This window comes from Salvelinus sp. IW2-2015, linkage group LG4q.2, assembly GCF_002910315.2.
Source record: "Salvelinus sp. IW2-2015 linkage group LG4q.2, ASM291031v2, whole genome shotgun sequence".
In the NCBI taxonomy this organism is placed as follows: Eukaryota; Metazoa; Chordata; class Actinopteri; order Salmoniformes; family Salmonidae; genus Salvelinus; species Salvelinus sp. IW2-2015.
Genome location: NC_036843.1, coordinates 13,430,925 through 13,443,418, shown reverse-complemented (window position 1 = coordinate 13,443,418; position 12,494 = coordinate 13,430,925). Strand labels below are relative to the sequence as shown.

Here is a 12,494-nt window from a genome sequence, read left to right as displayed (position 1 = left end):
AACTCCTTTTTAAATATTTACAACAGCTACTGTGTATGCTGGCCTATGGAGTCCCTTGATGGGATTTATAAATACATTATCTGACCTCCCGAAAGGACTGATCTCTATAATATAAAAACAACTTTTGGAAAGCTCATATTCTGAGCTAGCCATTAAACAAGTATGGTCCACAGATCTAAGTGAATCTGAACAACCCTTTAGCTGGAACAGAATATGGAAAAATATTACCTTGGCATCCTGTAATCCGAACCATCAATTTATACATTTTAAATTTGTTCACATGCTGTATTAAACACCAATACATTTTTTTATGATGAAACTGGCCCCAACGCCCAACTGTTCAGTATCCCCTAAATCAGGTAGGCACATTCCATCATATGATGTGGGAGTGCCCTGCAGTTAAATGCATGAATGAAATATTCAATGCGTTGCATCTGCTATGTTACTTAACGATGATAGCTCCTTGAATCGCTCAATTACTACTGGCAGGCAGCGCTACTGCGAAAAGGATGTTGACTCTTAGATTGCAATCACCCCACTCTCTCTCAATCCGCCAGTGGATACAGTTACTATATGAAGTTATAACATTAGAATGATCAACAGCGAGAATGAATAGTGCTAGTCAAGGAACAATTGAGGTCTGGACAAATATACTCTCAGCTAAAGCCCAACACATACATACATACATACATACATACATACAAAAAATGACTTTTCCCACATTGTTTTACGTTTACAGCCTTATTCTAAAATGGATTAAATTGTTTCCCCCCCTAATCAATCTACATACAATACCCCATAATGACAAAGCAAAAACAGGTTTTAAGAAATTTTGCAAAAGACTCCAGCCACTCAAGTCATAGACTGTTCTCTCTGCTACCGCATGGCAAGCGGTACCGGAGCGCCAAGTCTAGGTCCAAAAGGCTACTTAACAGCTTCTACCCCCAAGCCAAAAGATTGCTGAACAATGAATCAAATGGCTACCCGGACTATTTCCTATGTCTCCCCCCCTTTCTTTTTTACATTGCTGCTACTCACTGTTTATTATCTATGTATAGTCACTACCCCTACCTACTGTAAATGTGCATATCACCTTAATTACCTCGACTAACCTTTACCCCCGCACATTGACTCAGTACCGGTACTCCCTGCATGTAGCCTCGTTATTGTTATTTTATTGTGTTATTTTTTAACTTTAGTTTATTTAGTAAATATTTTCTTAACTCTTAGTTTCTTAAAAATGCATTGTTGGTTAAGGGCTTGGAAATAAGCATTTCACAGTAAGGTCTACACCTGTTGTATTTGGTGCATGTGACAAATAAAATGTGATTTGATTTGATTTGAAAGGGGAGAAAGCAAAATAATCTTTGTTGCCTTTTATTCAAGTCATTGCACATCAAGAATGCATGCAGAGTATGTGTGAACGGGGGTCAAAAATGCTCTTCCTGGCTATTCTTTGGCAAGCTTGAACAATAACTGAGAAATGTACCTAAGGCACACAATAGAGTTCATGGGTACCTAATGGAAATTTGAATGAATAATATTTTTGGTGGGTTGTTATATCCAGTCTCTATTTTCAAGTGTGTACAGGATTTGTCATTAATTGTACAACAATACTATAAGTGTCTTCTGAGTCCCAAGTGTGTGTATGGTCTTACTCTTGACTTATATTCAGGCTACTTAGTGTGTCCTCCTAATAAGACATAATAAAGAATATGAATTAATTGTGGATATAGAGCTAATCCCAGTGGTCCTGCAACATAAACAGTAGAGGGGGCTGATAGATATGTGTTTCTCTACTTACATGTAAGAGAAGATGCCTTCTCAGGTGTCCTGTACCTGTATCTTGGACCACTCTCCATATACTTTGGACAGCAATGTCTTGTAATTGTAAATACTGACAATTGATTCAAGCCACATATCATGCCAGGCTATTTCTGCAACAATCATCCATTGCACCGTAACTTCAACCTTTATTCTGTAGTAACATAAGCAAGCATTGTTTGTAAGAAATGGTCAGGTATAAAAACTGTGGACTGATCTTGAAAAGGAAAAACATACAAATATATGTTTCCACAAACGATGTTTTCTGATCATAAATGTACCAAACTCAGGCGTAATTAGCATGGCACTCCGCCCCCCGCCTTCATGGTTGGCTCGTGGCGGTTCCTCAACTGTTTGAGCCAAGAGTTTGCAAATGGTTTGTTTAGCTGTCAATCAAAGAGCCATACCCGGGCTTGTCTTCAACAGTAAAACCATGAGTGAAACCGATCGCTTGCCTTGCTGTTGAGTGATTCGACCGTGTTTCTGGCCTGGACCAGCATTGCGCTGCCTCGGGTGTCCTTAGTAGTACGCATCTTATGTTTCTGCTTCATTCGGAGGGATAGTAGGGGGGATAGATCACGCTTTCTCATTGTGCATGCCAGGAGAAGATGATACAATCACCGATCAACGGCAAATTCTTAGAAATAAATACATTTTCCTAATGGTAGCATACACTAATCTAACGGAGACATGTGGAATTGTATGGGGATTTCGAAGTGTCTCTCAATAGTGTGTCTTCTCCTGATGGTGTGGACTGAGGTGAGAACTTTTTAATTTTTATATTGACAGATCAAACGAATTGATCCGCAGTTGCGCGAGTGTATCATGTACACAACGATGTCTCATTCAGTTTGTGAATTAAATTTTTAGAATTCCATTTCTAATGATATTACATAGTTAAATCATGTGATCTTGGAATTCTACTTTGGAGCTTCCCTATGGATGAATTCGTTTTGCATTCTTCTTGTCCTGGATCAAGGCAATCAGCGCAATGTATAGACAGTGTGTTCTTACATGCCTGTGTTATAGGCTAATCTAGGTATCTATTTCCGTGGGTAAAAATCGGATGTTTAAAAAACATACATTTGTTGTTTAAAGCAGCATTAATCATATCAAATAATTATAAATGAAAAACAAACAATTGCCCAAAACCTCTTCCATTACTATAAATATAATGTGCAAGTAGGTCTAACACCACTAACATCACATAAAATGATGTGTAGAAAAGCATTCAGACTGAAACATCTAAACATTTTGAAAAAAATAAAAGTTCAGGTGTGCAACATGCATAACCTTCTGTAGCCTACTTAAAAATGGTACGCGCTTCATGTATTTATTTTATATTAAAATGTTATTCATAGGTGTCCCAATCTTCGGGCTATTTTGAGCTGCAGTTGATTGCTGTACAGAACGCTAACGGTCAGTTGTCGGACGGGGACTGCTGCGACGGAGAAAGGAACGCGCAGGATCTCAACTGTAGCAGGGATGAGTGTGATACGTACTTCAGAGTGTGTCTAAAGGAATACCAAACGGAGGTCACGACCACAGGCTTGTGCATCTATGGAACTGGATCTACTAACGTTATCGGTGGGAATACTTTTCAATTTAAGAGCACCAAAAACAACCAAAACCGAAACAACGATGGTGGAAAGATTGTCATCCCATTCCAGTTCGCTTGGCCGGTAAGTTGACGATACGTCATTATTACATCTGTTGATCCACTGCATATGTCCTGCTTTTATTCATTTACCCATTAATAGTCAAATATAGTTACTAGTCAAGTCCAAACCGGATGAGGTTGTGAGTGTGCCATCTTCATTGCCAGTGGCCACTTGGCAACTTTGGAGAACACCTCAGTTTATGAGACTTGTCTGTAAATAATAACGTATAAAACGTTTTCTCATGGTATACATGGTATCTGGCTTAGTGCATTCCACAAAAACTATTTTTTGTGTGCCTATTTCACACAGCACAAATGTCAAGAACACATACACTTTTACTCTAACTTTTCAAATTACACGTATTACATTTGCTTTTGCTTTGATTCCATAAATTACTGGCTACTGTGCCTTTCTCCTAAGGTCTGAAAATCGAAATTGCTGACAAAGTACAATTGTGCACATGGTGGTTGCAATCATTCATTTGTGCATCATCATAGTAACATAGTACTAATCTGCAAATCCTATATTTGGCTGCTTCTACCAAACAAAGATAGGCCTACAGTCCAGCACATAGACATGGAAGCTCTCAAGTCATCAAGAGGGATATTGAACAAATACCTCTCCCCATGAACAACATCCCTCTGCACGTTTTGGACTAGAAATGTGAGGATTGTTGTGTGGTTGGTTGGCTGTGTGACCTATCCATTCATCAGTCCTTGTGGTCAGCTGTCAGGGGAGGGAAAGATGGAAGTAGTAACTTGGGCCCTGGGCAGATACGGTTACCACTAAGTTGTGTGTGACATAGGGAGTGGATATCGGTGTCACCACTATACTCGAACAAGTGAAGATCCTAGAAGATCCCTATAGATCTGTGCTAGGGGATGCCTTTACCTCTGGCCTCTCAGGTTCACTGATTCGGGTCAGTATTATCCTCAATGTAGACAGGACAAAAGAGAGGATTGTAGTGCCAGGATAACCCTTTCAAGTTTTCCATTGTTGTGATGGGCCAGTCAAGGGCATATTAGTGGATGTGCTTTTCAATGTCCAAACATTGATCTCAAAATTGTTTTTTAAAGTCCAGAAGATGGTAAATAATGTTTTCTCCCATTAATAACTGTAACTGTTGGTTTAGTGTAGCAGCATGTCTAGTGTTGTGTACTTTTAGTGTTGGGCCTGAAACCATCAGGGTGTGCTAAGCTGGCCAGCAACCTCACACTCTTAACACTACATGACAGCTGCAGTTTAAATTTGATTTGAGGCTTGCTGTCAGTTGCTAGGAGACCCCTAATAGTCTTAGTATACCCCCTCTTTCGACATGTATTTTTACATGAAAAAGAAAAGCTACCCAGGTTGCTTTCAAAGAAAATTACAGACCTCTGTAGTAAACAACATATACAGCATACTGGTATGTTGTTGACTGATAACCCTAATAGAGTTCATATTATCAAGGCATGCCTTGTAGCCTATGACAGTATGGTCAGAATGTCTGGGCCACTAGCTCCTGACATGAATTAAAGAGAAAAATGCCTTTTTTCTGCCACTCGATAATTTCCTCATGGTTAACCTCTCACCCTGTGTGTGTTTTTAGTGAAATCTTTCTCATGAAATGGAGGGGGAGGGATGCCGGTAAAGAGAGAAAGGCTGCCTCTTCTCTTTCCTCTGTGAGAATTCAGTCACGACTCATGAGGGAGAGATATTTTTAGGATCCGGCTCAGTCACTTAAGACTTCGTGTTTGACTCCACAAGAAAAACATCAATTTAATTTGCTCCCTGCTCCTCCTTATTCTCTTATTCGTGGTATATTTAGAGGCAGTCTGTCCTTCCATCCCCCCATGGGAGTAAATCATATGGATGAGGGGCTGTTACTCTCCATTTTTGTGGTTGTTTTCATGCCCCTCTAACCCTGGCCATATTTTTTCTTTCCCTGTGTGACTCTGTCAGCTTTAACCAGGCTGTGCTTGGGCACTACATGAGGTAGAACTTCGTCTTGGACCAAGGATGTCCTTTTCCTTTCTGTCTGGTTAACTATCATGTTGTAAAGGGGTGCATAACTCATGCGTAATAACATGACACTGATAATGGAAAATATCACTGAACTCAAAGTGAGATACCCTAGTTTGGCAAGGATGATGATACAGCGGTGCATAAGCATAACGTCTCTGGTCTGTTAGTACTGATCCTGATGCTTAGTTGTATACTATTTGGATAAAATGTCTCATTTTCTAAGTACATTTCAAGTGGAATCAACAAGTAGGGCTTTGACTGTCATGGAATTTTGGAAGAGGGTAATTGGCCAGCCTGCATATGCTGCCATAGAAATAGAATGAATAGAAAGGGCGTCCCCATTCAAGTAAATGATGGCATAATGGGTGTACTGGTAGCCATTGCGAGTGTACCTATAGGAGCAAAGCAGGAAGTAAAAGCAGGCAGTAAAATCAGGAAGTGTAGCCATCAATATGTGATGTGACTTATTGATTCAACTAACATTACCAAAAATACAGCTGCTGCTTTGTGGGGGGCGTTGCCTAGTCAACCGAAGACTGGTAGGCTACAACACCTTGCTTGTTTCAGCAAGGAGCAACAAAGTTTCATCCCGTTGTTAAAAGTCCATGTTACCGCACAAACAATCTCAACCGCACGAATGCCTGGCCGTCCTGTATTCAGTCAGCGGTTCGTTCCACCCCCTAAATTATTATTATTTCATTTTGTATTTTCTCGATGATCTTTATCCACAACCGTCGGTTAACCGGTTATACGATACCAGCACTGTCAACAAAGTCACTTCTTGTGATAGGGTTTAGTTTGAATGACCATGGTGGCTGAAGAGAATCTCGTCAGAGGGCTGATGTCAGTCAGAGGCCATACAGTATTGGGGTGTTGTTGTTGGGTTGACGTGCTTCACAACATCTCATCCTCTGTCCCTGCCTCCTACCCCTCCTCTCTGTCTCGAGGTCACTTTAATAAGCCTAAAAGCATTGGTAGCGCTTCTCTAGATGGGAGAGGCAGGGCTACATTACGTGAGTGTGTGTGAGGTAAGGAAAGGTGAGGGATAGTGTTGTTTAAAGCCCTGTGCTCCTTTAATTGTGGTCAGGAAAGGCCTGCTCATCTTTCTGCTGCTGCCATGACCCGACTCGAGTGAATTCCTCTGGTTCCACTTTAGATTACCTGATTTTTCCTTTAGCCCAGCCGTGTAAAATTTCTGATTACTGGCTGCATGTTTAATGTTTTGGATACACTCTCATGAGGTTGGGATTAGGGATAGCAGATTGATGAATTTCTTATTTGTTTGTGTGTTTTATTCTGTGGATGTGTGTGCATGCGTGCCTGTTTTTGTGTGTGTGTGCGTGCTTGTATGTGTGCTTGGGTGTGTGTGCTTGCTTCCCCTTCCGTGTGTTTGTGTGTATGCACTTCTGCACCCATTTGCGTGTGCATGTGTGTGATAAATGCTAATGAAATGCATGTATTGCAGCCAGGTGCTGCTGAGCTCAGTGCAGCTGTGATTAAAGCATGTTATTACACAGCCAGTAAGTTTCATTTCCACTTGCCCTCAGTACCTGTTCACATGGCTGGTGGAGCTCTGCTGGAGCCAGCCAGCCAGCCCACCAGGCCAGGAGGACTACAGCAAAGCCTCCCTTCCTCCCTCTGCTGCTTTGTGTTCAGGGCTAATTAAATCGTAGACTTTATGTATATCATTAACTGAGACCTCCCTTTATACACCACATCTCTCTATCCCAATACCTCAGCAGATGCCCACTGTAACAGCATTGTATTGGCATTTTGTATGCATGTCTGTCTTATATTTTGGTGGTGAAATATTATGATAATTTCTCATCAGGTTGTATTTTTGATTGTGAAATGGTTAGGTCATAATTGACTGTAGTGGGGTCTTTACAGGAAATGAGTACCTTTTGCATCCCTTTGATATTTTAAGTACAAATTGTGCACCAAAATTGCATTTTAAAAGCCTGTCATATTAAATGAAGTGCCCTTTAATTTAGACCATATGGAGAATTCAATAAATCAGATTTTTCATGGGATTAAAGACTTGCTAAAGTGCTGAAATTCAGCATTTTGACTTATCCCTTCGTCAACCCTGGGTCACCTCTAGGAAGATTTTAACCCACTTAACCCCAACATTTCTCCAAGGTTCACCATCATTGTAAAGCCCTGGTTATTTTGTTGCTTTGATAAAGTTGTTTCTAAAGATTATTATTTATTTAATTTGATCAGTTATCAATTTATATCTGTCCCTCATTTTAAGGTCAACCCTGTTACGTGAACTGAATTCTCGTTTTAATATGGTGAAACTATTCATTTTTAAGTATTTTCTTTACAAAAGAAACATTGAACATCTAATAGTCAAATCATAGTGTTAAAGCAAGTGAGCTGATTCTACTCTTTTTGGCCATTTTCTGGTGTTTTGTGGTGGAAAACTGAGTGGGTCAAGCATAACACGTCAACCCTCTTACCCTAGACAGACAGGAGAGAAATGTTTGAACAATTTCACTCCCTGTTGCACACAACAAGCTTCCATTCCTCCTGTCACAAGGGGATTTATGGCTGATTTACGATGAAATGGTCAATTATGCTACTTGATTTGGCACTTGATAGGCACTTACTACTTTGTATGTAAATTTCTTTATGAAATGGGAAAACATGTTTTTTTTATGAAGTTGAACATGTGCTCTTTATGACAGAATGTAAAAACTTTACCAATTTCCACTTCTCAAAAGGCATCGAATTGGTGGAATGACCCAGTTGAGTGGTTCAGTGAGCTTGTCTGTGTGTCACAGGAACTCAGGAGTGCTGTTGTAACACTGCTCTCTCCCCCGGGGTGAAGGGGGTGAGGGTTCATCCACATCAGGGTTTCTCAATTGTTGGTAGCCTAGTTACTCAATCCTTGTTGTTGCAGGGAACCTCTGTAAAGTCAGGATTTAACTCCAATTTATCATCCAGCAGTTATCAGGCCGTTTGTGTGTGTGTGTGCTTATTTTCTACATATTTTCTCTTGTGTTATTGACTGTACGTTTGTTTATTATGTGTAACTCTGTGTTGTTGTTTTTGTCGCACTTCTTTACTTTATTTTGGGCAGGTCGCAGTTGTAAATGAGAACTTGTTCTCAACTGGCCTACCTGGTTAAATAAAGTGAAATATATATATTTTTTAAATTGCTTGAGAGCCTCACAGTTTGCCAGTCCAGTGGGTGCACATTAATACATGTGCAAGAATACATGGTTTGATAGTGATTCCAATGTGATTGGGGTCTTAAACCCAGCTGAGTTTGCTCTGCTGTGCTGAGTGATTGGGGTTTTCCCAACCTGGGTTATCAGTTTTCCAAGCCCTTGGAGAACAGGAGGTTTCCCTTTTGTCACTGAGCCTTTCAGGCCAAACAATGAGTTTATACCTACGTTTTTATATGCATTTATGGTGTTATAAAAACAAGTAGAGGGATGGAGAAAGAAGATGGTGTAGGGTTAACTGTCTGAAGTGATGGGCTGTTTGCAGAGGAGGCTGATTTATGGCTGCATTGATGTCCTGGGAAAACTAAAGACAATGCTGCTCTATAGAGAGGGATGGCAGAGGGTGTGTCTTTATCAGGATATCATCAAGGGCACTCACTACTTGGTGCATATATGTAGAATTTGCGCATGCTGCCATTCTCCAAAAGTTGTCATTGTGTGTAATCTTGGTGTCAGAATATTCTGAGATGTTAATCATGAAAAGTGTTAACCACTTGAGGATAAAAAAACATATATTTTTTCTTGTTACTAAATTGGAAAAGATGACGCAACACCTACTGTACCATGTGGAAAGCTAATTTATGTGACTGAAGGAAACCCTGAGAAATAGAGTTTCAACAGCTTGGCTAATAAAAATATACTGGGTCATTTAGCATATTTTTTATTTGATTTGTTTTGATTTGATTTGTAGAATGAGGATCCTGTGTAGGAGATGCCTTGTTTAGAGTGGGGCTTTTCTGTAACGTGCTAATAACGTGCTAAATTAGCCAGCCTCACTGTACCCTACTGGGACCCACATGTTTTATTCATTTCAATATCCTAACAGGTGTGAGATGACAGGTGTTGCTGTTTTTCCCCCTCTCATCTCAATTTTACTAAAGTTGTTAATTGGGTGTTAGAATGATGTCAGGCATACTTTCTGTGAGACCCTATTGCTATTAGTTTTAAAGGTCCAATGCAGCGGTTTTTATCTCAATATCAAATAATTTATGAGAAACAATTAAGTACCTTACTGTGATTGTTTTCAATTAAAAGGGTAAAAAATAAACAAAGCGCAGTTTCTCAAGCAGTACTTTTGCCAGGACTATTTGGAAGTGGTCTGAGTGTGGAGGGGAAAACTGAACATTTCCTGTTGTTTTCAGAAAGGTTTGGAACCCTTTCTTATTGGTCTATTAACTAATTTAAGGCCAAAACTCCATCCCACCTTAACAGGCAGAAATTTCAGGCGGTCTTTTAAAACAGCTCTTAAGCTTAAAGGGCATTATCATCATTTTCCCAACTTCACAGTTTTATTCCAACCTCATAGTGTGAAAATATACACTGAGTTTACAAACCATTAGGAACAACTGCTCTTTCCTGTATCAGGCTGTATCACAACTGGCCGTGATTGGGAGTCCCATAGGTCGGCGCTCAATTGGCACAGCGTCGTCCGCGTTTGGCCGGTGTAGGCCGTCATTGTAAATAAGAATTTGTTCTTAACTGACTTGCCTAGTTTAAAAAAATAACAAAAATAAAAATAATTCCATGACATAGACTGACCAGGTGAATCCAGTTGAAAGCTATGATCCCTTATTGATGTAATCTGTTAAATCGACTTCAATCAGTGTAGATGAATTGGAGGAGACAGGTTAAAGAATGATTTTTAAGCCTTGAGACAATTGAAACATGGATTATGTATATGTACATTCAGAAGGTGGATGGGCAAGACAAAATATTTAGGTGCCTTTGAACGGGGTATGGTAGTAGGTGCCAGGTGCACTGGTTTGAGTGTGTCAAGAACTGTAACACTGCTGGGTTTTTCACGCTCAACATTTTCCTGTGTGTATCAAGAATGGTCCACCAACCAAAGGACATCCAACCAACTTCACACAATTGTGGGAAGCATTGGAGTCAACATAGGCCAGCATCCCTGTGGAATGCTTTCGACACCTTGTAGTCCATGCCCCAACCAATTTAAGCTGTACTGAGGGCAAAAGGGGGTGCAATTCAATATTAGGAAGGTGTTCCTAATATTTTGTACACTCAGTGTACAAATCACATTTTTGACTGCATCGGGCATTTAAAAGATAATGCTGAGTTGAGTCATCTTCTTGATTTTAATGTAGAAGACCCCTAGTTAAAGCAGTACTACTGTATCTGTAGTGAGTTGGGACACAGGCAATGGAAGGGGTACAGTAATTTATTAATTGAACAGGTGAAGACAGTGAGGAGTGGGCTCATTTTTCTCCAGCTAATGAAAACGCAAATCCCTCTGACTCATGTAAAATGGTCTGGAAGGTGTCAAGTGACAACTACTGTGACTGCTGCCCTGGCCTGGTCCATCAGGTTACACTACAGTCAGACATGCACACCACAGCCGCACACTTTGCTCCAGCCTCTCCCAGCCTCCAGACTCTCCTCAATGACACATACACACAGGAAGCCCACCAGTGAGTCAGAGTCCAGAGAGACTATTGGCTGATTGGAAGTCAGTCATTGAGACATTTAAGATTTAAGGAAGATTGAATAAGATATCACACTGTTATTATCACTCCATATCATAGATGACGCCTTGGGTTCCCCAGCCTCATAAATCATAGCCAGTCATATTTGACTGACAGGGCAGGAAGGAGAATGGGAGGCAGTAGTCTGATTTGTCACTCAAAAGTAGTAGTGGGGAGACACGGGAGGACAGCAGAGGGGGAGGGAGGGCGCCTCTCAATGTGCCATGCCCTCCACTGAGCTTTTCATGAAGAATGCTCACTGTGTGATGTAAAAATATGTATTGTAGATGTGATAAAAGTAGATGGAGTATTACATCACACACTGTGGTGATGAACTGGTTTAGGTGGCTCAGGTCTGGACCTTTGAGTTATCTGTGGCAGTGTAAAAGAGACGTCTGTGGTCAGAATGTGTCTCCTCCTCCTATCTGTCTCCTGGGGGACTGACTGAGGGCCCATTACTGGGACAGCTGATGATGCAATGGAAGGTTTACTTTTGGGGGAAGGTGAAGATAAAGCCGTCTGTATGTCCTTGGACCTTTAAAGAGTTCATTATTTGCATTCGGAAAGGGCCAGAGTTAGTGGCATGTGTTTTTGGATCAATCTGGAGAGAGGCCATACTAGTTAGATTAATGCAGACTTCAGTGACATACAGGGTGTGTTTAAAGAGACTGGAAGTGATAAAGGGGGACTGTGGTATAAGTCACTACTGGGGGACGGGAGATCAAAGAACGAGACTTCTCTGCCTTCCATATACTCAGCAGTTTAGCATTATTAGAAGTCATTTGTGAAATATAAAGTTTCCTCCAACAGCTTTGAGCATCCAAGAATCCAAATTACAGAAATGTTTAGCTCCTTTTTCACCCCTTCTCTCTAATCTGACCAGTACCGTGTAATCTACCTCTCCGACCTTCTTCTGGTGGAATGGGCTGTACTGGCCACAATCACCTGACAGAAAGCCAGCTCCTTTCTGGCTTTGGTGTACTGGTACCCAAATAACTCCCCAGGAGTTTCAGTTTAACCTCTAATTCCTCCCAATCCCGGATCCGGGAGCACCCCCCACAGTAAAAAAGCTGACTAGCATAGCCTAGCATAGCGTCACAAGTAAATACTAGCATCTAAATATCATTAAATCACAAGTCCAAGACACCAGATGAAAGATACACATCTTGTGAATCCAGCCATCATTTCTGATTTTTTAAAATGTTTTACAGGGAAGACACAATATGTAAATCTATTAGCTAACCACGTTAGCAAAAGACACCACTTTTTTTACTCCACCAGTTTTT

The 12,494-nt window shown here is 40.7% G+C and overlaps 1 protein-coding gene across 2 annotated transcripts in view; it reads left to right on the top strand.

Annotated features, from left to right (window-relative positions):
- The first annotated feature begins 2,267 nt into the window (after positions 1-2,267).
- LOC111963349 (protein jagged-2) overlaps positions 2,268-12,494 on the top strand; it is a 37,808-nt gene continuing 27,581 nt past the window's right edge. Inside the window, exons 1-2 of one of the 2 annotated variants that reach the window (XM_023986718.2) lie at positions 2,268-2,583; positions 3,186-3,506. In XM_023986718.2, the coding sequence (XP_023842486.1) occupies positions 2,515-2,583; positions 3,186-3,506 (390 nt within the window). In that variant the 5' untranslated portion in view covers positions 2,268-2,514. The remainder of the gene's footprint in view (positions 2,584-3,185; positions 3,507-12,494) is intronic. The other variant, XM_023986719.2, reaches the window with a different exon arrangement.